Source organism: Leucopleurus acutus, assembly GCF_964270905.1.
Source record: "Leucopleurus acutus genome assembly, chromosome: 12".
NCBI lineage: Eukaryota > Metazoa > Chordata > Mammalia > Artiodactyla > Delphinidae > Leucopleurus > Leucopleurus acutus.
The window spans coordinates 52,968,815-52,994,969 of NC_139154.1; the positions used below are offsets into that span (position 1 = coordinate 52,968,815).

Consider the following 26,155-nt stretch of genomic DNA (forward strand, 5'->3'; position numbering starts at 1 on the left):
ATTTAGTTAGGAGTCTTAGATAACAAAGTAATATAAAAATAAAGAATATAAATTCTTATCACCTAATGAACTATGATTGTGTGAATTTTTTATTACTTAAATATTTCCCTCTGACTTGTGTAACTCTTTTTGCCATTTGGGGTTACTTGCTTGTTTTTCTGAGAAAGTAAAATGTATTGTTGCATTATGTATTTATTATAGTAGTTCCCCTTTATCTGCAGGGGATACATTCCAGGACCCCCAGTTGATGCTTGAAACCACAGACAGTAGCGAACCCTGTATATACTATGTTTTTTCTCATCCATACATATCTATGATAAATATGATATATATGTTAATCTCTTACTGTGCCCACAGTAAGAGATCAACAAGAATAACTAATAATAAAATAGAACAATTACCTAATATACTGTAATAAAAGTTAGGTAATGTGGTCTCTCTTTTTCAAAATAATCTTACTGTACTGTCTCACCCTCCTTCTTGTGATGATGAGAGATGATAAAATGCCTACGTGATGAGATGAAGTGAGGTGAATGACATAGGCATTGGGAACACAGGCTTAGGTTACTTTTGACCTTCTAACAATACATCCAAAGGAGGAACAGAAGAGGGATCATCTGCTTTGGGTGATCCTGGGTTATCTAGCCATGACGACTGACATCCATGACTGAATGTCAGAGCAGACGATGACATGGTTGGGAATTCCAAGTGGGATGGATCCAGTGAGATTTCGTCATTATAGTCAGAACAGCAAGCAATTTAAAACCTATGAGTTAATTATTTCTGGAATTTTTCATTTAATATCCTCAGACTGCAAGTAACTGAAACCACAGAAAATGAAACCATGGATAAGGGGGAGCTGCTGTATTAACAGTGTTTAATTTTTTTTTTTAATTTCACAAAAATAGAAATGGTCTAAAGGCAATCTGTAGTTTAGAAGAGGTTCTAGAAATTGAGATCAGGGATATTTTCAGATATTCAAAGAAAGCTACAAAATAGGAAATAATACAAAAGATGCTGTTTTATCACTTGATCATTTCACCTTAACATTATAATAAAGCACTGGATCATAACTGTGTTAAGTTAGAAAAGTAAAAAGAGAGCCTGTATCAGTCATATCCATTTAGTGAAAAACATTCTTAATGTCAGAACAGTTCATCCAGCTTTTTGAGCTTCTTAATGGTTAAATAAGATCACTGTATGGACATCATTTATTTCATGATTTATAATAGCATGCCATATTCAAAAGCATGAAAGAAAATATGATTTCAGAGTAGTAACTATCTATGAAGGTCTTTAGTATTCATTCTTTTTTTTTTTTTTTTTTTTTTTTTGCGGTATGCGGGCCTCTCACTGTTGTGGCCTCTCCTATTGCGGAGCACAGGCTCCAGACGCGCAGGCTTAGCGGCCATGGCTCACGGGCCCAGCCGCTCCGTGGCATGTGGGATCTTCCCAGAACGGGGCACGAACCCGTGTCCCCTGCATCGGCAGGCGGGCTCTCAAGCACTGCGCCACCAGGGAAGCCCAGTATTCATTCTTAAAGTACTTGTAAAATATATCACTTTATCAAAGCTTCTTAACCAAATAAAAACAACAAAACCAGAAACCTCTGTTACTTACATTTGTTCCTTTATACTGCTATTTGTAGAATAAAATAGAAGTCTAATGTAATGCATTAGGAGGAGTCCTGAGCTTGAATTCCATATTGCCCTTTGCAGGTTGTATGAGTAATCTTGCTAATAAGGCTGTTTACCCTATTTTGAAAATAATATTCTTCCTTGGTTTGCATGTTGTGAGGACTGAAATTGATGTTACGTGGCAAGCATATTGAACTATGCCTACAGTAAAGCAAATGCTCTTGATAATGGTTTTCAAAACTTCCTCTAGAGGTAGACTATTGTAATACATAATATTTTCTAGAGATTGGAATTTAAATATCCTGGCCTAAGGAGAGTGATAAGTTCCTTTCTTTGATAATGAGAATTGAATGTCAGATTTTCCTTAACAACATTCCTTCCAGACCATTTACATTGCCTTTGTATTAGTGATAATAATCATCTCGTGTAAATGTCCCCAAGATATTTATTGCTTCCCTTCTTAACCATTTTGAAAAGCAATGTATTTTGCATAAAAATTTCTTACAGATACACCAAGTATCACTGCTAAACTAATTAATGAACAAAAAGATGACAAAGAAAAGAAAAACCATGAAGAGAAGGAAAAAGTTAAGGCAGAAAATGGATTTCAGGACAATTACAGTGTTGTTGTTGCTTCAGGTATGCTTGCTTGCTTTTTTTTTTATGATCTTGATTTTGTTTGGGTTTCTGTAAAATGTAACAATTTATATTTACAGGAGCTTCATGTAATAAAAAGTATTAATGCAGAAAGCTGGCATAATGATGTCTTAATATTAAATACACAATTATTGCACCAGAAATCCATTACTTTTTGGCACTGGAATTATTAAACTTATTTTGAGCTTAGTATATTTTAATCAGATACTCAGCATGTGTAAATAGATATTTTGTTTCAGTTTGACAGCATACTGGGAATTATACTCTTAAAAGTTCACTAAGTGTTAAGGAATTTTTCTGTAACCTCCTATTTATTGATTGATTGATTGATTGCTGCATCGGGTCTTAGTTGCGATGCGTGGGCTTCTCTCTAGTTGTAGCACGCAGGCTTAGTTGCCCCGTGGCATGTGGGATCTTACTTCCCCGACCAGGGATTGAACCTGCATGCCCTGCATTGGAAAGAGGATTCTCAATCACTGGACCACCAGGGAAGTCCCTGTAACCTCCTTTTTTTTAAAAATGAAAAAGTATTCACTAGTTTTACTTATGATATTGTGCTTATTACATAAAATTAGAAAATATAAATCATCAAAAGAAAATTGGTTGAAAAATGAGTTTTTACTGTTAGATGCAGGAAGAAGAAAAAATGACCATGATAAGTGATAATTTTGGAGGATATTTTCTTTAACAAAATTCTTAGTTCAGAAGAGAAAGCTCAGCCTAGATTACCTTACTCCTCAAATAGCAGACCTGTGTATTGGTTTAATCCATCCTATCTCAGAGAAAAATTAAGAACACAAGATTTTCTGTACATATTTGCACAAAATTACATTCTAGTAAATGGATGGTCATCTGTATGTATCTCAGAGAGTATAGGAGTTAATTTATACTTTCTTGGAAAATAGTTACACATGCAGCCAGTTATTCATGGAGTATAATACATGACAGGTAGAATCAAGAGAATAGATACTTAATGAGAAGAAATATTTCTATCTTTTGGCGTTAGGAATGTGGCGCTTTAGTAATATATTGTAGGAATACACTTTTACTTCATGAGTGTGTTGGCTATATAAAATCTTGGTGATTTTTTTTCTTTTAGGGCTGAAATCCCAATCTAAACGTGCTGTGTCATCTACACCACCTCGCCCACCATCCAGGAGAGGGAGGACAATGCCCGATAAAACAGGAAGTGCTTCCTCAGGAGCAGAGGCTGCCAACAAAATAATCACTGTCCCTGTGTTTCACCTGTTCCACAAACTCTTAGCTGGTAGTGTTCACAGTGATAAAACATATAAGAAATTTTAGTAATCTTACAAGTGTACAAATCAGATGTGTAATCAGGTGCTATTGATGAGATAAATAATTTAGTGAAACTTTGTCCATATAGTTCCCTCCAAAAGAAGTGAGAACAAAAAGGGAGTAACCTATTTCGTACCCCTTTTAACACTATAATGTTGCATTTTTACACTTTACTTGCTTCCTGAATTTTCTTATGAATGTGCCATAAAATGATCAGTAAAATAAATGTTTTTGTGTGTTCATAACAAGTTATGTAGGATGCAGTGTGAGGCTAATTTTAAAGAATTAGTTCTAACTGTGGAATTCTTAGATGTAGCCCTGATAGTTAAGCTTCCTCTCTACCTAAACATATTCTTTGACCAATATACCTTCCGTTGGTCAAGGTGATAACCATTTTATCTGCATTTTTGTGCTGTATCATTATAATCAAATTGCCAACTAACTTTGACTGGATTTTACTTCTTAGCTTTACATTGTTGATTTAAAGCAGAGGTCAGTAAACTATCGCAGGTGGACCGGATGCTTCTTTTTGTAAAAACATTTTTATAGGAATACAGCTATGCCCATTCAGTTATGTATTGTCCATAGCTGTTTTCATGCTACAGTAGAGTTAGTAGGTTGCAGCAGAGACCATATGGCCTCCATAGCTTAAAATATTTTTTATCTGGCCTTTTATGGAAAAGATTTGCCAATCCCAGATTTATGGGAATGTTTCTTTTTTTTCTATTCACTGTGGCTCTCAGAAGATGTTGGTGGGATTTGGTTAGCAACTGATTAACACTTTGTACAGATATTTTTGTTCACATATGTCAGAAGTAAATTTGAGTTTTGTAAACGTTCTGTGGGCAGTTTTTAAATTGCTTTGAAATTGGTGTCAGAATCAAACTCTTACCTGTAATTTAACTTAGTAAAAGCATTAAGTAATTGAGTAAATGGAATCAAGTAAATGTCTCCCTCTTGGATTCCAGGTTTAACTTAGTTATGTCATTTTCAGGCCAGCCGTTGCCAGCTGAAATGACGCTTGCCCAACTTTTAACTCTGCTATATGACCGAAAACTTCCTCAAGGTTACCGTTCAATAGATCTGACAGTTAAATTGGGTTCTAGAGTCATCACAGACCCAAGTCTGTCAAAAACAGATTCTTTTAAAAGACTGCACCCTGAGAAAGGTATGTATATGATATTTCTTTAAAACTGCAGTCTGTAATCTGAGCAGGCAGGGATTTGTATAGCTGATGACTTACTGTACATTTTTGTTACATCTACTTGAGATCCTTTTCTTTCTTTATGACTGAGTTATCTGTAAATATAGAAAATTGCCATTATTTCCATTGGAAATTAATGTTAATTCCTTGAGTAGCATCACTTATTTTATGGGCCCATATGCTTTAATTTCTGCTTTAATTTTTTTTTTCCTTTGGCCACACTGTGTGGCTTGCAGGATCTTAGTTCCCCGACCAGGGATCGATCCTGGGCCCTCAGCAGTGAAAGCATGGAGTCCTAACCACTGGGCCACCAAGGAATTCCCTGATTTTTAAAAATATTATTTCTGCATGAGCCATGTGAATTGTTCATAATTTTATAATCAAAGTGAGAACCCCAATTTAGAATTTCCAATTTACTGATAATTTATATTGAGTGATATTTTGTGCTCATAAACATTTTTTACCTTAACCAAAAGTGGGATCATACATTTTCTTACCTTTTTATTTTTATATATTCAATTAAATATTTATAAATGTGTGTTTTATTGCCTATTTTTAATATATAATTAATATAATAATTTATCTGTTTCACAATTGTTGAAGGAATCTGATTGTTTCTGATTTTTCACTACTATAAATGGTATTTAAGCAATGATTTTCATAGTGTGGATATGGTGTCATCTTATTTATTGTCAGTCTTTCTCATGATGAAAGATTCAATTATTAGCCTTTTGTACTCTTTAATAAATTTTAGTACATTTTCTTTGCCCAGATTTTCAGCAGGATCATTTGTCTGTTTTAATGTTCATAGGGTCTGGTTATGTATGAACATAAACTTTTGGTTTTCCTCTGTGAGTGATTTGAAGTTAACCAATATGGTATAATTTTCAGTTTTCAGTAAGAAAAGTCTTTGTCATTATTCAGTTTTTCCTAAGAGCATAACATGCACATACATTAATATTTTCTGGAGTCTCTGATGTTTTACTTATTTGCCCTAAAGGACAATACTTCTCAAACTTCAGTATGCCTATAAATCACCTAGAACATTATAAAAATGCAGATTCCTACACAGTCTAGGATGGGACCTGAGAGTCTACATTTCAGAAGCTCTCAGGCTGATACTGATGCTTACTAGTCCATGGACCATATACTTTGAGTAGTAAGACTGTAGGAAGCAACATCAGAAGTTATCTAAACGTGTTTGTAGCATCTAGCCTAAAATAGCTGTATCTGAATAACTTAAGATAATTATGCTCTTTTGTTGAGTAGAGAGATGACAACAGTATTTGCATTGTAAATGAAAAAGTATTATAAAAATAGACCCTCTCTTAGCTGTTATTTGCGATTATTCTTCTAGATCATGGAGATTTACTTGGTAGTTGTCCCGACGATGAGGCTCTCACGCCAAGTGATGAATGTATGGATGGGATACTGGATGAATCCTTACTTGAAACCTGTCCCATTCAGTCACCATTACAAGTTTTTGCAGGAATGGGTGGACTGGCTCTTATTGCAGAAAGACTACCCATGCTATATCCAGAAGTAATTCAACAGGTAAGATAAGATTCCTAATTAATTATATCATTCCATGGGAAAGACCTTCTGTTTTCTGGTTTGTGTTTAAGTTAACATTTGGAAGTACCGTTTCCCTTAAAGTCTTTGAGTAGTGTATAAACCTTTCAAAGCTCAGCCTATATGGAGCTGTGTAAGAATTAATTTGGTAAAGAAATGTTGAAGACTAGGCAGATTTGCCAGGGGCATCACACTGTAGCATTACTTTGATTTCATGGTCATCACACTGTAACATTTTTGTTTCTGTGCTTCCTAAGGTGTGATATTAATTACGGATATTACTGGAAATGGGAGAGTGAAATAGTAGTGTATGCTTCTACCCAAATACACTATGTCTTTTGGCTTAACTTTTATTCCTTTTTAAGTGCCATTTCCATTTAAGTAGTTTTTAAAACATTAATTTAACCTCTTCCCCTGTTCATTGATGTTACTGTCACTGAGGTGTGTACTTTTGATGTTCTGCTATTAATGAGGGGGGAGTGTGATGCGTGAAGAGTTGTAAATACCAAGCTCTTTATTTCTGTTGATTGAGGTAGGGGAATTATTCTCTCTAATTTTATCTACTTGGAGTGTGTGTGTGTGTGTGTGTGTGTATACTTGGGGGGGTGTGTGCGTGTGTATGTGTGTGTGTATGCTTGCATTAGTTTCTTAGGGCCGTGGTGACAAAGTATCACAAACTGGGTGGCTTAAAACAACCGAAATTTAATTTTCTTACAGCTCAGGAGGCTGTAAGTCTGAAATCAAGGTGTCACCAGAGCCATGGTCACTGATGGCTCTAGGAGATTATCCTTCCTTGCCTCTTCTTAGCTTCTGGTTATTGCTGGCAGTTAATGGCATTCATTAGTCTGTAGCAGCATCACTCCAGTTTCTGCCTGCCTTTTCACATGGCCATCTTCCTTTTGTGTATCTGTGTGTCTCTGTATCTCCCTCTCCTTATAACAAACACTGTCATTGGATTTAGGGTCCACCCTAAGCCATTATGACCTCATCTCTTAATTGATTACATCTGCAAAGACCCTATTTCCAAATAAGGTCACATTCACAGGTATTGGGGGTTAAGACCTGAGCATATCTTTGGGAGGATACAGTTCAATCCACAATAATACCTATTCAGTAAATGGTTATTACTTAACCTGCTATTCAAAGAGCTTATGCTATTTTTATTTTAAGATAATATAACCATGATATAAGATGACTGTCACAGAAAAATATGAGTAAAATTTTATTTCTTCCTAGAAAATGTAATGATACAGCCAAAAGTTTGAAATGGAAAAAACTTCGACATTCTCAAGATTATTGTTGTTCAATGAAAATGACTTCCCTAATTCAGTATTCAGTGTGCTTTATTATATTGAGTGGAAATTGGGTGCTACTGTAATAAATACCTAAAAGGTGGAAGTGGCTTTAGAATTGGGTAGTTGTCAGAGTGTGGAAGAATTTTGAGGAGCATGATAAAAAGAGGTCTAGATTGCCTTGAACAGGTGACTAGTAGAACTATGGATGGAAAGCCTTTACCAGTGAGGGCCCAGATGAAAGTGAGGATCACAGTAGAGAGAACCTGTGTATCATAGAGAATACCTAAATTGGCTTAAGCAGACTGTTGGTAGAAATATGGATGTTAAAAGTACTAATGGTGCAGCTTAGAAAGAAATGAGGAACATGTTATTGGAAACTGGAGGAAAGGATATCCCTGTCTTTTATTGGTAGAAATCCTAGCATATTTATGTCCTGAATGTGGAAGGCAGTACTTGTAAGTGATGAACTTGGATATTTAGTTGAATTTCCAACCCGAGTGTGAAGTTACCTGTTTTCTTCTTGGTGCTAATAGTAAAATGTGAGAGGAAAGAACTGTTGAGCAACAAGCAACTATCACTTGACAATTTGAGAAATTCTCAGTCTATCCAGATTGCAAAAGATGCTAAAATTAGAGATTTGCTGTCAGAAAAGCATGCTCTGGAGAAAAAGCCAAAGATGTGGCTGTTCAACCTTTGCTGGTACCTCAGAAAAATCAAGATGCTAGTGCATTCAGTCACACAGAGTGCTATTTGAAGAGATCAGTCATATTATTCGTGGATCCCCTCAGCCATCTAAACAGAAGCCAAGAATAGAGAAAGTTGTGTGACAAGGGTAGCAAAGTCAAAGGAGGAGATGTGACTGTGGAAGCAGAGGTTCAAATGAAGCGGCCAAAAGCCAAGGAATGTGAATAGCCTCTAGAAGCTGGAAAACACAAGGAACCCACACTCCCTGAGAGTCTCCAGAAGGAACACTTGATATTTAGGATCAAAAGCTTTGATTCTAGCTCCATAAGACTCTTTTCGGATTTCTGACCTCTAGATCTTTAGTATAATAAATTTGTATTGTTTTAAGTAAGTTTGTGGTGATGTGTTACAGCTTACCATATAGGAAATGAATACAGATTTTGGTCTGTATTTCTTAGGATGTTTTTGTCTCATTTTGGTATCAGGGTAATACCGTCTTGTAGAATGGGTTGGGAATTTCTAATACTTCATATTAAGAAAACTTTTAGATGGATTTTTCTACAGATTAAACACTGAAGATTACAAAATTAGTGATAGAGAAGATGCGTCAAAAGAAATCATCCAAACTGAAGCATGGAATGTATAAGGAATGAAAAGAACATAAGAGCTATATGGACTTGTAGCTAGAAGTGAAATATTCTGATGTGAATTCATGGTTGCAGAAAAAGAGTGGATTGAAACAGGGACAGAAACAGTACAGAAAGGAAGAAAATTTCCAGAACTGATATAAAACCTCAATCCAAAATTCAAGAAGCTCTGTAAACCCCAAGCAGGATATTCATATTTAAGAACATTATGATAAACTGCTTAAAACAAAAACAAGAGAAGAGCTTAAAACCAGCCAAAAAAGCAGTCAACTCATTTCTTTTCAAAATAGTAACAATAACACTGACAACTAACCTTTCATCAGAAACCTTGGGAGCCAGGGAATTACATCTTTGAAATGTAAAAAGAAAAAAAATCTGCCATCCTAGAATTTTATACCCAGTGAAGAAAATTTTGTACATTTCCCTCAACATTACTACTCTTTCCATAAAAGGTAAATTGGTAAAACAGAATAACAGGTATAGGATTAACTCTCCTGTATATATAAACTCTGGACAGACTATTTAAAAAAAAAATGTTGAAAGGCTCTGGAGAGCGACTAAAAGTAGGCACATATTGAAGAGGATTAAAACACAAAAAGAATGGAACCACATTGGGTGAGATTAGTGTCTACGTGACTTTTCTCCTGAGAGTACTCCTCAGGCTCTGTGGGGTAGGATGGTAGAACTTATGCAAAAGCTACAGAGGAGTTTGGTTCTTCCATCCTGGCTGGAAATTAAAAGGGGAGGAATTCAGAAAGGAGGGAGCCACAGATGGGGGAGCTCCAGGAATTCTGCACATGAATTTCTGCACAACAATAGCTGGCTCCTGAATTACGGATACATAGGTTTCTTGAGGGAAAACTAGAAGGGTGAAAGAGCTGTCCAGAGATTTCAGTGTCTCTCCAGCATGGAGGAGACAATTTGCAGTTCTATTCCTTCCAAGTTAGAGGTAAAAATCTTGGCTTTTCTATTGGAATTGAAAATGAGTCACACATTAAGAGTATAGATGGCATCCCGGTAATCAGGGATTCACTTGAGAAATAAGAGCAAAACCAAAATAGACTCTCCTAATAAATTTACAGAAGGCCTCAAGGTGACCTATCAGTAATTTAACTATTTTCTAAAATAAAAGTGAACACATTGCAGAGTGTGATTATAGAACTAAGAGTTACTACAACATCTCATCAACAATGTACGGTGTATAATAGAAAGATTACCAGACGTGCAAAGAAATAAGAAAATGTTACCTGTGGTTAACAGTAAAATAAGTCAGTGATCAGATCTTATTCACATTTTGCCAGTTGTCCCATTAATGTTCTCAAGGGCAAAAGGAAAAAAATTCAATTTCTTTTGCATGATTTGAGGGAGGTAATCGTCAGAGATTCAGTTCAGGATCATATATTGCATTCAGTTGTCTCTTTAGTCTCCTGTAATCTGTAACAATTCTGTTACCTTTGTTTTTCATGCCATGGCATATGGAAGAGTACAGGCTAGAAATTTTGTCTATGTATTTAGTCACAGATATACATGTTTCTATATATTTTTTCCTAGACTTGTTTGCTTATAGGGCATGGAATCAGACTACCCCCAGCAGTGTGTACATTCCTATATACCATATCTTCTTCTTAAAATACCGTTTCCACTAAAATCAGTGCCCCTTGGAAAAATTCTAGGATTGGGGCAGAGAATGTACAAGATGAGCCTAGATACAGAAGCCTGCTTTAAGGGGGTTCCACTGACCAAATCTGATTCTCCTTGGGCATCAGATAAAATGATAGTAACAGATTATAACTTATAGAGTAAAATTAGAATCCATACGGATATAAATAAATGAATGAATAAATAGATGGAGAAGAAGGAAACGTTTTTGTGTACAGTTCAGTGCCAACTAATGTAGCAGGAATGGTAGAATTAGAAAATCACCATTTGGCAACCACTGTAATAATGATTATTTCACACAGCATAAAAATGCTAACTTTAATGATCAAAGTTTAGTGCAAAACAGGGTATTTATATAGTCTTAAAGGACCTGTCTACAGATACTTAACTAATTCCAAAGGAGAAAATAGTCATTTTTAGAGTAGAGGTACTTGGCAGACACCACCATACTCATGGTATCATGTAACTCATTTTAAAAAACATGTCCTTTTACTGATTTTTTTTTTAAAAATTATTTTATATTGGAGTATAGTTGATTAACAATGTGTTAGTTTCAGGTATACACCAAAGTGATCAGTTATACATCCTTTATTGATTTTTATATTCTTATATTTTAAGGAGATCATTTGAATTCAAGTCTTTAGTTTGAATCTGATGTTGAAACATACAAATAGCCGAACAAAATTGTTTTTTCTTTAGGTGAGTGCTCCAGTTGTAACATCTACCACTCAGGAGAAACCAAAGGATAGTGATCAGTTTGAATGGGTGACTATTGAACAATCAGGGGAATTAGTTTATGAAGCACCAGAAACCATTGCTGCTGAACCTCCACCTATCAAGTCAGCAGTACAGACCATGTCTCCCATACCTGCCCATTCTTTGGCTGCTTTTGGATTATTTCTTCGTCTTCCGGGCTATGCTGAAGTGCTACTAAAAGAAAGAAAACATGCCCAGTGCCTTCTTCGCTTGGTTTTGGGAGTGACAGATGATGGAGAAGGAAGTAAGTGTTTAGTGTTATTAATGAAATTTAATGTAGGTAGGTTGTGTAAAATTACTCAGATCATTACCTATTATTCATCATTTATTTATTTCATAGTTTAGCTACTAGATAATTTCTTATTGGCAACTTAGTTCCAATAATAGATATAATAAATCCTAAAGAAGCATCATTTTCACTTCTTTATTCATTCAGAAGTTATATATTGAGTGCTTACAAAACTGCTGGGCACCGTTGGAGGCATTTAAAGATGAAGCAGGTATTTAGATCCTGCCATCAAGTAGCTAATGTGTTCCAGTAATAGCAATGAGGAATGTATATACACATATAGACTTAGCAAGTTATAAAAGCCTTGAGAGAAGTACAGTATTATGGAGACTTACAAGTGTGAGATCATTTCCTTACTACCCAGCAATGTGAATAAAACAACATTGTAGTTTTTAGTGGGGCCTTGAAGGAAATTGTCAATGTAGGTTGAGAATGGTTATTTCAGAAAGAAGGAATGATTTGAGCAGTGTTTATATGCTCATATTATATGAGAGGGGGTAAGTTGACTGATGAAATTTGCATAAAGCAGGACTGAGAACTCATTTAAAAAGTTGTTATTGATAACAGATCATGGAAAGGCTTCTTAAGAACTTCAGATTTTATTCCGAATAGTAATTAAAATTTATTAAAATATGTTAAGTGAAGTAGTGATATGATGAGAATCTTTTTAAAGAATTCTTCAGTGAATCTGGTAGCAATATTTAGATTAAAGAGAAAAGAATGGGGCTTCCCTGGTGGCGCAGTGGTTGAGAGTCTGCCTGCCAATGCAGGGGACACGGGTTCGCGCCCCGGTCCAGGAAGATCCCACGTGCCGCGGAGGGGCTGGGCCCGTACCGCAAAAAAAAAAGAGAACAGAATGAAGAAAATATTATAACAATATACTATATGATAATCTATTTCGTAATATAATAATAATAGAGAATAATAATAGAAAGCTATGGTGATTATTTCCATTGGGCTGGCAGTTGTGTTAATAGAAGAAACAAAGAAAAATCATAGGGTAGCCTAGCAAGTACATTTTCATTTGGTTTACCTCTAATTCTTCAATTACCATTACATTTGATAATTAGTATTTTTTAATCTTACTTTAAACTCATGTGGTTTTGATTAGAGGTGATATCTTTCACATGCCATTTAGAAAGTATACACTTTTAAACCCTGTACAACGAAGTATATATAATCCAATAAAATTATATGAATTTATGCGTGAATCCTGTAACTGAAGCTGTTGAATATTCATTGCATGGACTTTTTCTTTTGTATTTTCATATTGATGGAATTCTTCAAAAATGTTGACATAATTTTAAATGTTTTTGTAATAATTGTTATTAAATTACAGTGTCTATATACTAAATAAGTCCTGCTTGTTTGGTTTCATATATAAATTGTATATACTTATTTTAATAGATCGGGAATTTCTAATTGCTTCATCTGATTTTTTAAGTACCTAGAGGGATAAGAACCACAGTATTTTAGGACTCTATTATGAGATAGTAGGTGTAACACTAAACTGAAAAGGAAAAAGAATTGTCTTTAGGTCATTTCAAACTATTTCTAGTGAATATACAATGAATGTTTATTAAAAAGCATAATTCTGACATACCTTTTTACAGTAGTCTCATCTCCCATTCATTTAGGAGTGGGTGTTTGTTTGTTTTGTTTTTTTACATTTAAGGCTCCTCCCTAGCTAGAACATAGTACAAAACTTTATTGCAAACAAAACAAAATTGTTACACTCTTGCATTCATGGTTGAAACGACTTCCAAGGCAAGCAGTTACTTTCATACTCTTGTAAGAAACTTTTAATGCTTCTTTTTTAGTTGTTAGTTTTTGCTTAAATTCTAGATTATAATAATTTTGACAGTCTGTAACTAATATCATATGAGTATATTTCAACTTTCTTTTGGAGTTTATGTATCTGATGTCTTCTTACTGAGCTTTTCTAGACACTTTATTATTAAAGATTAAGATATCACTATTTCTGATATTATTTTGTGGTTGCTTTCTAATAAGTATAATGATATAATTTTATATTACATTGCCATTATAAATTTGTGAGCTTGTGTGTTGTTCCTTATTGTGTTTTTAAATATTTTTAATTTTGAGTTCTCGTCTCCTTTTAATCTAGGTCATATCCTGCAATCTCCATCAGCCAATGTGCTCCCAACCCTTCCTTTCCATGTCCTTCGTAGCTTGTTTAGCACTACACCTTTGACGACTGACGATGGTGTGCTTCTGCGGAGGATGGCATTGGAAATTGGAGCACTACACCTCATACTTGTCTGTCTCTCTGCTCTGAGCCACCATGCCCCACGAGTTCCAAACTCTAGCCTCAATCAAACAGAGGTAGGTTCAGTTGTTGTTGTTGTTGTTGTTTTAAAGAAGGTGTCATTTTATTTATATCTATTTTTGGTTGTGTTGTGTCTTCGTTGCTGTGTGTTGGCTTTCTTCAGTTGAGGGGAGCGGGAGCTACTCTTCCCTTTGGTGCATGGGCTTCTCATCGCAGTGGCTACTCTTGTTGTGGAGCACAGGCTCTAGGTGCGTGGGCTTCAGTAGCTGTGGCACGTAGGCTCAGTAGTTGTGGCTCACGGGCTCTAGAGCGCAGGCTCAGTAGTTGTGGCACACAGGCTTAGTTGCTCCGCCGCATGTGGGATCTTCCCGGACCAGGGACTGAACCTGTGTCCCCTGCATTGGCAGGTGGTTTCTTAACTACTGCGCCACCAATAAAGTCCCAAATGAGCTTTTTAAAGATGTCTTTTAGAATAGTATCAAAAATAGAAAATGTCGGACTTCCTTTGGGGGTCCAGTGGTTAAGACTCTGTGCTTCCAACGCAGGGGGCATGGGTTCAATCCCTAGTCAGGGAACTATATCCCACATCCTTTGTGTGGCACGGCCAAAAGAAAAAGAAAATATCTATAAATAAATCTGAAAAAGATGTGTAAGACATCTCATAAAATATATAAAACTTTTTAGAAAGACAGTTATTAATTAGACTTTAATAAACTGAAGCATCTGTCCATGTTTACCTCACAGAGTAGAAAATACGGCATTTCATTAACATTTTTTTTTTTGACCGTGGCAAAAATAAAAAAGAAGGAATACAGAGAACAATAGCTCAACGGAAAAAATATCAAGGCATCACCTAACAGAGACTGTTTTAGGAAATGACACCAAATAAGAAGGAAGAAGATAAATTATTAGGAAAAATAGTCCTTGTTCAACCCTTAATTTAGGAAAATAATTTCAGTGATTCTGATATTAGCCAGTCTCCAAGCAAATCTGTCTTTAACTGGAAATCTGACAAACTTTGAATAAAATCTTCAAATATATATGATTTTCTGATTTAATCTTAGTTTGATACTTCAAAAACACTTCAAGATAACAAAGGAGTAATCACTCTTAAGAGTTTTTATGACAAAAACTTCAATGTATTCAAAGTTTAATTTAGTTTTAAAATTAAATGAGCATGCTTTATATGAACCGACAGGTGATTATTAGATTTCTTAGCTTCTTTAGCAATGGCAAAACAGGGGTGAGCCAGTCTACATTACTCAGTTGAAGTTTCCTTTAACTGAAAACATATGACACCATTATAGATTCATCCTAAAAGATTTGGCTCATATCCCTATTCCTTTCACTGTTTTCTCTGTTTAATTTTGAGTTATTGACTCTTTAGGCCCTAAAATGCTTTGACCTATCTATTCCTGGGAAACATTGTTAAAGTTTCATTTATCCTTTTAAAAAAATAATTAATTAATTAATTTTTATTTTTGTCTGTGTTGGGTCTTTGTTACTGCGGGCAGGCTTTCTCTAGTTGCAAGGAGTGGGGACTACTCTTTGTTGCGGTGCGTGGGCTTCTCATTGCGGTGGCTTCTCTTGTTGTGGAGCACGGGCTCTAGGCGCGTGGGCTTCAGTAGTTGTGGCCCATGGGCTTAGTTGCTCCACGGCATGTGGGATCTTCCTGGACCAGGGCTCAAACCCATGTCCCCTGCATTGGCAGGTGGATTCTTAACCACTGCACCACCAGGGAAGTCCCCATTTATCTATTCTTAAATATAAGCATTTGTTCCCCATTTTTCCCTTCCCCTAACCCTTGACAGCTATACTTTGCATTCTGTCTCTGTTTATTTACCTACTCTGGATATTTCATATAAATGGAATCATACAACATGTTACCTTTGTGTCTGTCTTCTTTGACTTAGCATAATGTTTTTGAGTTTCATCCAGGTAACATGTATCAGAACTTCGTTATTCCTTATGGCTGAATAATATTCCATTGTATGTATAAACCACAGTTTGTTTATCCATTCAGCCATTGGTGGGCTTTTGGGCTGACCCTTTGGCTATTGTGAATGGTCTTGCTATGAACATAAGAGTAACGTATTTGTTTGAGTATCAGTTTTTATGTCTTTGGATGTATACCTAGGAGTGGAATTGCTGGGTCACATTGTCTTTCTTTGTCTGATTTTTTTAAGGAGTGCCAAACTGTTCTCCATAGCAGCTAAACTATTTAAATTTCTACTGATAAATTTTTGATGGTAAATGAAACCAAATAGTAATACATTTTAATTTTTTGTTATAAGCCACCAGTATCAAGCTCTCACAACCCTACATCAACAGAGGAACAGCAGCTCTATTGGGCCAAAGGGACTGGCTTTGGAACAGGCTCTACAGCTTCTGGATGGGATGTGGAACAAGCCTTAACTAAACAGAGGCTGGAAGAGGAACATGTTACCTGTCTCCTGCAGGTATATTTGCAAAGTTGATATTGTCAGTGATAATAGTTAAATTTTTTGTTGTTGTATTGACTTTTAACTCTTGTTGACTATCCATCTCATCCTAAGCTACTTTTATACAGCCCATTGTACTCCTTGCTCTCAGTACATTTAAGATACTGGACAGAGATTTCTCTTCCCTACTTGTAACTCTAAATTCTTCCCTCTTAGCTTCTTCACTGAGAGGAAAGTGACAAAGATGAAATTATCAAATAACTGGACTGTGCCATGTCTACTTTCTTCTGGTCAACTTCTCATCTAAAGTGCTATATCTGGACTCTTTAAAAAAATCTATTTTTTATATCTTTGTTTCTCACATTGTTCTATAAGTTTTCTAGAACTGGGCAAGGTGAACTAGCTTATAAAGTCTTCAGTACCACAGAAATGAGAAGAGTACGTTCTTAAAGATTAGCTTTTGTTCCTGGATCAACTAATTGACTAAAATTAGTTGTCCATTTTTTTTTTTTAGAGCATTGGTGAAGTCTTTGAACATAATTTTTGCAGTTCTAGGATGATAAGCTTATTCTTGTATAAAATTCTAAGATTCCATCACCCTCAAACTATAAACTGAATCTATTCAATGAAATAAATAATCTCAGAGTTCCTACTAAGCTTTTAAGTTCATGTTCTTAGGTGGATTGCTTCTGTATGTCTGGTCATACAGTACGTCATCATGGAAAGCATACCCTCTTTTGAAAATCTAAAGAAAAAACGTCATTTTTAAAACATGTAGTATGAGGCATTGATTGAGTTGAAAGTACATTCTCTTGGTATTCAGATTGACTAACATAAAATATGGGCTTTTAAACTACAAAGATAGAACGCAGTTTAAATCCAACAATTTTTATTTTTAGGTTCTTGCAAGTTATATAAATCCTGCAAGTGGTGCTGTAAATGGAGAAGCTCAGTCATCTCACGAGAGTAGAGGACAGAACAGTAATGCCCTTCCATCTGTTCTTCTAGAGCTTCTCAGTCAGTCCTGCCTCATCCCAGCCATGTCATCTTATCTACGAAATGACTCAGGTAAATCACACTGTAACTAGTCCTTTGAAATATCTTAGTGGATGATTACTTTTGTTTACTTATTTTATTATCAGTTTAAATAATAAGGTTCAATTGGAATATTTGAAATTATCCTTCACTGATATATATAGGTGTGAGTTTGATGGATTTATTTCTTAAAATTATTTGAGAAACAGTTAGTTGTTTTAGGGGGCCCCTAATTTGTTACTATGTAGTCATCTATAACATAAATAAAAGTTTTCATTATCCCTTTGTTTTCAACTGTGAAAATACATTTTTTTCTTTTAATAACCTGTAACTGAAAATGATAGGGCAAAGGCTAGCAGTTTCATGACAATATTCTGATCTGAATACGATTAATTGAATTTCTATGTGTTTTTAATGTTTTTCTCAAATATTAGAATTTCAGACAGTAGTTATTTGAAGAAAGGCAGATAGATGAATTATTCAAGTCCATAGATACTTGACAATGGGTATTAGTTTTTACAAATTCAGTAATAAAAGTACCATAGTTACTTACTTTGTCAATATACAATTGATTATTGATTGAAATTAGTTCATTATTTTCTTGGTTGTGGAATTATCTTCCAAGAAATGTATTCTTTTCCTAAATAAGAATAGAAAGTTTATGTTTTATTTAGACACTCAGTGACATACAAGTATTGCCAAGAAAAACAAACAGTTAACATTTCCTTTTAGCCAGGACCTTTAATTTTATTTATTCATTTTAAAATTTAAAATATTTGCTCTGCTTCTTATCTCTGCTTTTATTCATATTCTTACTCAAGAAAATAAACACTTACACATTTAATTATATTATTAAGGAAGAATAGGTAAGGAAAGCAATGGAAATGAATCTTGAAGTAGTTTATTTTGATTTGTGGTAGCAGTTCAAATGCAATTGGATGGATGGAAAATGTACTCGTATTTGAAAAGGGATTACTGCCCATATTCTCCACTTTGAAAAGTTTATTGTGATTCCAAACACACCATTTCCCACCCTACCTCAAACTTTTTCATAAAAATATTGAGGTGTTATGTAATTGATTTTTTTTTTTTAGATTGACCTGTTTGATCCATCAGACTTGTCTTTTTGAAAAAATAGATGTCAAATGCACAATATATTTTTTGATTAAGTAAAATATTTGGAGCTGTAAACTTAAGTATTTCAGATCAGTGCTGCAATTTAACATTAAATCGTTTAGAAAAATTGAACAGAGTAAGATAAGGTTTCTCTTTACTTCCTTCCATATTGTTAAAATATTATTAATCCTTTTACTTTCAAACTGTATGACCTCTCAGAAATTTTTAATTTTGTCTTGTTCGGAAATTCAGTCCTTGTGTAACACTGAGCTTTTATCTTTATGGTTTAGAATCAAAAAGGAAATCTGGTATTACTTACTTTTACTGTTTAAAATAGTCTATTCAAGTAGGTGCACTTTCTGTTAAGTGTGTATTTTAATAAATAAGCCTTGATTCTGGTAAACATATGGAATTGCAGAGACTTAAGATAGTCTATCTTGGAACTACTTTAGAAATTTAACGTTTGCCTTTCCTTTGTGATTATTTTCTCAGAGTAAAGACATTTCTTTGCCCAAGGTTGAGATTTATATGCTTGAATCTGGTACTTTGTCCAGTGGTATAATTTTAATTTTAATTGATAGTGGTATAATTTTAATTGATAGTGGTATAATTTTAATTGATAGATTTATATTTGAACCACATTTATATTTGAACCACATTTTGTAACCACATTACAAAAATTATTTTGAAATAAGATTTTAAGTTAAGGTAAATTAATATAAAATAATTAACTTAGTTAAGATAAGTAGGTCAGATAATTGGCAGAACACCTCTTAAATGATGTTTTCATTTATCAGAGAAAATTTTTTGGAACTTGGGATATATTCAATCCATAGTTTTTAAGGAACAAGGTATATTATTTAAGTATGCCCATTTAGAATATTCTAAATATGAGTTATAGATGTATTTCAAGAAAATGTAACTTAATATATTAGTAAATATCAATTTTGGTTAAAACGCTAATTTTTAAAGTGACGTTTTAAAATCTGAACAAATTATCTAGTCAGTCTTCTCAGAACTTAGTAAAATTCTTATTTTATAAAATTAGTCTTAAGTCCATTTTCCAGTTTTGTCATTGGTCTGTAGAATATTATTTTTGGCCATTTGAGGGGTTGGGATAAGGTAGAGCATCCAATACAGAATCTGTTACTTCATGTAATTGTCATATCTTTGTTCTCCTTTAATCCAGAAAAGTTCCCAACTTTTTTTTGTCTTTCATGATATTGACATTTATACAGAATACAGACTATTTTATAGCATATCCAGCAAGTTGGTTTTTAAGTGTGAGAGCAGTGCTAATAATTTCGTGTGAGATGTTATATTCAATGGCTTGCTTACGTTGCTAGCAGATGATATGCAAAAACACAAGCCGAATGTAATAAGCTCTTTCGAGAGCTGTAGTAAAATATAGTTAACCTTTGGGAGATTGGTTCCAGGACCCTCCACCAAAACCAAAATCCACAGGAGCACAAGTCACTTATATCAAATGGCATAGTGTTTGCATATAAGCTCTGCACATCCTCCTGTATGCTCTAAATCAACTCTAGATTACTTATAATACCTAACACAATGTAATTGTTACATAAATAGTTGTTATGCTGTATTGTTTAAGGAATAATGACAAGAAAAAAGTCTACAGGTTCAGTACAGAGACACTCATCATAGACCTAACTACATAGTACACACCAGCAACAACAACATATTTTCTTCCTTTCAGCACATACAGACTGCTTTCATTTAATGAAAGAGAAATACATAGAATGTTTAAAATATAAGTACATATAGAAAATATAGTTATAAATAGAGAAAATATGAATTTTTTCTTTTTCTCACACACACTGTGTTAACACTCACCAAAACCCTGGTTCTTTTCTTTTGTTAACCGTCATGTGATGATGATGATGATTGCTGTCTTATGCCTATGGTGAGGCGACAGATGTGTAGCATGTAGGTAAGCAGTGAGACATCAGGCTAACTTGAACCTACTGACAGGACATCTGTGTTGGAAGAACCAGCTTCTAATTGCAGATGTTGATACTTTGGAGGAGGTCCAATAATAATGATGTCTTGATGTGTGGAGGTTGTGAGCTGAGGGTCTTGAAGTATTGAAGATCAAGGCTTCACAGTTGCAGGTGCTTTAGTTAGAAACATTGTTGTAAGCTGTTTCTTCTTTTCTTTGCATCATCAAACAAATCTTGCAGTGGTTGTACTTATGTTGTTATCCCTCGGGTGACACGGAGGTTTCATTCCATTGGAGGATGTACTCAGGATCATATCCTTTAACAATTCCACCTTTTGAAAAACTGCTGCAAATTTTTCAAGTGTCCAGATTGATAGCCCTGCCTCTTCTAGATCTTCTGCTGCATCATCATCATCATCCTCATCATCATCATCATCATCATCATCATCTGTCAAGGATTTCAGTAGATCTTTGAGTTCCTTGTTGGGAAAGGTTTCTCTGTGTTCTTCTGTGTGTTCCTTGTTGTCCTCACATCATATCAGTGAAGTCTTCTCCACCAACTTCACTTGCAACATTCAAGATATTCCTGACTTCCGCATCAATAATGGGTAATCACTGACTACCCCACTCCATAATGGCTTCCAACATGCGTTAACGGTCTTGGACTTTAGGGCATCTGCAGCCTCTGCAATAAGGACAGTTTCATCTATAGTTGTGAAGCTCTTCCATAAATCCACGATGCTGAAGTCAAGGTTAGTATCAAGGGCAGCAGGGATCCTCCTGAAGGTGAAGTGGGTGTAAGTCACCTCAATAATGCACTTGATGATCCATTGGTCAAGTGGCTGTGGTAGTGAGATAGTGTTAAGAGGCAGAAACATCACTTCCATGTTCTTGTTGGCAAAGCAGAGACATTGGGGATGGCTGGGAGCATTGTGAGGAGGACCTTATTGGCAGCCCCTTCTCTTTGAGGTATTTCTTCACTTCAGGAATGAAGCACCGGTGGAACCATCTCAAGAAGATGGCTGTCACTCAAGCTTTCTTGTTGCATTGCCAACACACGGGCAGGCAATTTTTGTTTTCAAGGGCCTGGGGATTGTTTGCTTCATAGATGAGGCCTAGCTTGATCATGTGACCTGCTGTGTTGCCACACAGCACCGGTAAAGCTATCTTTCCAGGCCTAGAGCCCCCGCGGCCTGCTTGGTACTGTTATGGATGTAGGTATGATTGGACATCTTATTCCCGAATAAGCCTGTTTCATCACAGTTGAAGACTTTCTCTAGAAGATAGCCTTTCTCTTCTGTGAGTTCCTTGAGCTCTTCTGGGAATGCCGATTCTCCTGTGCTCTTTAAGTTCTTAAGACTGTAGCACTTTCCGTAGCTAGCCAACCATCCTTTACTAGCCTTGAACTTCCTCTCCTCAGCTCTCCTCAACCCCCTCACAGTAGTGCTCATAGAGGCCAAGTGCTTTTTCACACATTGTTTTGCCTTCAACGGGGATATGCTTCTGTGACATGTCCTCTAGTCACAAACTTGATGCTTTCTCAGTCTTTGCAGGCACTTTATCACGAACCAGAGAAACCATTTTTGCCATTGTAAGGACAGCACTAACACTTCCACAAATTTTGACTTCTTTCTGTTTTATTTTATGAACGTTCAGTTTATTCTTATCAGCCTTACCAGTCCACTTTGGCAGGCGACATGCCACTTTTTAAATGATCTAAGATTTTAATTTTCTTGTCAAGAGATAGCACTTTATGTTCCCTCTTAGCCTTTGAGGTGTTGCTTTGACCACTTAATTGCTTTTTAGGAGCCTTTTTTTTTCATAGAAACAAAGGGTGCACACAGCACAAGTAGTGAATGAGTGAGACTTGAGGCGAACGGTGCTCATTAAGGTAACTCTGTGTATAAAACAGTGAATTTGAAGCCACAGCTTCAAGATAGGTAACTGAAACAAATAAGTGATTTATATGTTTGTATTAGGCTATTTTTATCTCTAGTATCATTTTTAAAAGGAATGATAAAAATCTTAAAAGGAAGAAAGTAGTTATTTTCATGAGGTTTCTTAGGTAGATAGGAGAATATTCATATGAAGGATGTGCTCATTTTAATTTCTCTCTCCCAACATTCTGAGTTCCATTTGTCACAGCCATGTTATTTTGAAAGCTGCGTTGTGAACGAGGATCATTTTTCCTCAGGCTGCTGTCAGTTACATACACGCTGTTGAGTAAGCCTTCAGTTACCCCACTGGCCACTAGATGGCGGTCTCATTTCATTGCTAGAAATTCTTTGTAAAATTGTATGAATGTGAGAATTAGCAGGTAAAATGTTACTTTAGAGTCTCTCACCCTTATCATTCTCATTCCCGTTTTGGAAAATGACTTGTTCCTGTCTTCAGAAAACAGCACCACTGAGCACATTAAATTACTTGCCATTAATATAGTAGAGCATGCTGGAAACTCTTTATCAAAGTGTTATAAAATCTCTACCTTTTTAGTGCGTGTTTCATAGTGTCAGATTAGGAAAGAGCAAATGAAATCCAGAGAAATTTATTCAGTTGCCCACGTTTTACTGTTTAGCTGTGATGTGGCCATTACTAAGCTCACATATTTTCAAATTTAAAAAAGATATAAATGGATTTTTTCACTATGGAAGAGAGAAATGAATACATGTGATATGTTAAAGGAAGGAATAAAGGAGAACAAGCACAAAACTTTTTTTTTAATTGAGAACATTATAAAGTATCTACTAATTTGGCTTGGTTGTCTTAGCTAAGTGATAGTATATACTAGTATTAAAATTTCCTCTTTTTCATAATATTGGTATGGTAGTTCTGTAACTAGCTATAATGGGACAAAAGCCATTATTGCAAGCTTTCTTATACCACCTGATTTTCCTCAGGAAAATGGATTTTGGGTTAAAATCCAATATATCTTTGGAATATATCTTAGGTTATATTCCTCAAAAATTCAGTATTTAGGTTTAATTTTATGAGAGAATAAAGTTAATTTTGTTGTTATGGCAAATGTCTTAAATATGACCACATTCTTTAAATCCTAAAAAGATCCTTCAGAGTAAACGTACAGTTGGAACCGTTGCTATCTTTTCAGGCCTCAGGGCAGCAAATTCAGGAGGGCCTGTTGTTTGTAGAGGGCTTACAAATTATATTAGTACTGTTACATGAAAATACAGTGGTTTATCAGTAGAAAATATATTACTTTATCATTTACGAAAATAGTTATTTTGCTTGTTTTGTTGATACACATTGCCTGAGAAACAAATAAGTAGAAATTATTGAGCTGTCATAACACATAGTTCTTAACATCATATCCTTATTTATGGTTTTCTTGGTAAAGTTCATTTGAAACTTTTGAGTTATATTGTATTTTATTGCCATTTCTTTACACTGTTTTAATAATGAGTCTGTCAGAAATGGGTGAAGATTTTACAAGATTCTTCTGCTAAGTAAAGTTGCAGGTCACTTGGTTTTTAATTACAAACTGTGTTATAATATGGCCCCAGTTTTCTTAAAAATTATCTGAGTAGTACAAATAAAATCTGAAACACTTGCCTGCATTTAATGTATTTTATTTCTGCATATGAGTCAAAAACAAGATCCTGTCTGCTGTTTCATTCTTGGTAAAAGAGTACAGAGTACCAAAATTTTGAGCATGTTAGTGGCCACTCAGAGTATCTGGCACACATAAGTGCTCATCAATAAATATTAGTTTCTTTTATCTAGAATTTTCCTGTTTGTCAAAGGTATTCTATTTTGAAATGTCTTTGGTATGGAATACATTACTCTGTCTCTTAAATGATTATGTTGCATAAATTTTATAAGGGGGAGAGAGGTTGCTTAAATTAAAATTTATCTGGTCTCCAGTTGATTTGATTTGTATAGATTTGTAAGGGTAAAATACCTGGAACCTTTTAAAGATACCTTCCTTGTTTACCCAAAGTAGAGTGGTCCTTCTCTTCCTGTTAGTTGCCAGTGTATCTATTGTTTATATTTTCACTTCTCACATTGTAGTCTGTTTATAGTACACACCTTCTTAATAAAATTCCACCTAACCAACCTGCCAAATGAACTATAACTCTTCATTTCTTCTATAAACAACTTGACTTGTGCCATATATATATATATAAAATTTCCCATTAATTAAATTGTAAGCCTATTAAGAGTTATATTTGTTTCCAAATTTATTTATGCCAGTTATATTGCCATTACATAGTCAAATATTACACATATTAGATGCTTATATGATAAATTAGTGAAATACTTTTTTTATGTGTGGCTGTGCAGTGTGGCTTATGGGATCTTAGTTCCCTGACCAGGGATTGAACCTGCGCTGTGGCAGTGAAAGCGCCAAGCCCTAACCACTGGACCAGCAGGGAATTCCCAGTAGAATACTTTTTAAAAGCATAAAAAGGGAATTGGCTAAAACAATCATTGAATTAGGCTTACATGAGAAACTGTAAAAGATTGTGTGTGTGTGTGTGTGTGTGTGTGTGTGTGTGTATCACGCCCCCAGTATAATATCCTTCTTGCTGAGTAGAGCAAGTTGGCCTTGACTTGTGTAAAAAACATTCATACTTTGATATTCTGCCAAAAATCTTTGACCTCTTGATAGGGTTTCCGTTTATTTCATTATTTTGCCCTAGTGGCTGGCTTAACTGCCAACTTCAGCCAAAGTTTAACATATTCTAGGGTTGACATGAATCCCCAAAACAGTTTGTTGGCTAAGGCTTGATTGAAAAGTATAAATTCAAGAAATTAAACAATGGAAAAATTGAAATATTGTGTATGAATCCTTACATACAGAAGTTATTTTTATCAAAGTATTTGTGTAAGACTCATTGATGTTTTCCTTACAGCACTTGTATGTGATAGAGTTATTACTAATTACATATTAAATTCATGGCTCTGCAGTAAAACAACTTCGAACTAACATTCTATTAATGTACAAATATTCTTGATGATATATGCTCACTTAAGATATCCTTTCAGTAATCTCATTTGCAAAGATCTTTATTGCAGAGCCATGTTTTGTTTTTAAATGTATAGTATCAAGGAAGAGTTTTTGGTTTATTCATTGAGTTACATTTTAGTGAGAATTTAAGATCCTAGATGAAAAAATTCTCTCTTACTTTACTGTACCCAGTGTTTATTTCAGCCTTTTTAAAAAAAACTGTATGTTGTTCAAGTATAATTTCTACAACTATTGATCTGCTAGGGAAGAAAATAGTTTAGCGTTAGGAAGGTATATAAGTGTAAAAGTCAAATTATTGGATTGGTACTTTGAAAAATGGAGCTGCCTTTTGAATAAGGTAGTTTACCAGATAGAATATATTTGTTACATGATTATCTTTTAAGATATGCATACTAGCCACGCTAGTTGTAGGGATGTTGATTGCATATAGTTATGGATTAAATTTTAATATTCAGTTACTTGAAAGGATTTTTAATTTACAGAGAAATAATTTAAGGATCTCTGATTGCTTTATTTCCATGTGATATTTCCGTGAAATGTAGGATGACTTTATATTTCAAGTTAGGCAAAGTAGGATGAATAAATTCTTTAATTGAAAATAAATATTTGAGCAATTTATTATTTAAT

The 26,155-nt window shown here is 34.8% G+C and overlaps 1 protein-coding gene across 1 annotated transcript in view; it reads left to right on the plus strand.

Annotated features, from left to right (window-relative positions):
- Nucleotides 1–26,155, plus strand: part of BIRC6 (baculoviral IAP repeat containing 6) — a gene marked incomplete at its 5' end in the record, with an annotated part of 236,934 nt that overhangs the window by 156,107 nt on the left and 54,672 nt on the right. Inside the window, 8 exon segments of the mRNA XM_082852055.1 lie at nucleotides 2,145–2,276; nucleotides 3,394–3,561; nucleotides 4,588–4,761; nucleotides 6,155–6,351; nucleotides 11,354–11,654; nucleotides 13,828–14,045; nucleotides 16,284–16,448; nucleotides 17,330–17,498. Coding sequence (XP_082708181.1) covers nucleotides 2,145–2,276; nucleotides 3,394–3,561; nucleotides 4,588–4,761; nucleotides 6,155–6,351; nucleotides 11,354–11,654; nucleotides 13,828–14,045; nucleotides 16,284–16,448; nucleotides 17,330–17,498 — 1,524 coding nt within the window.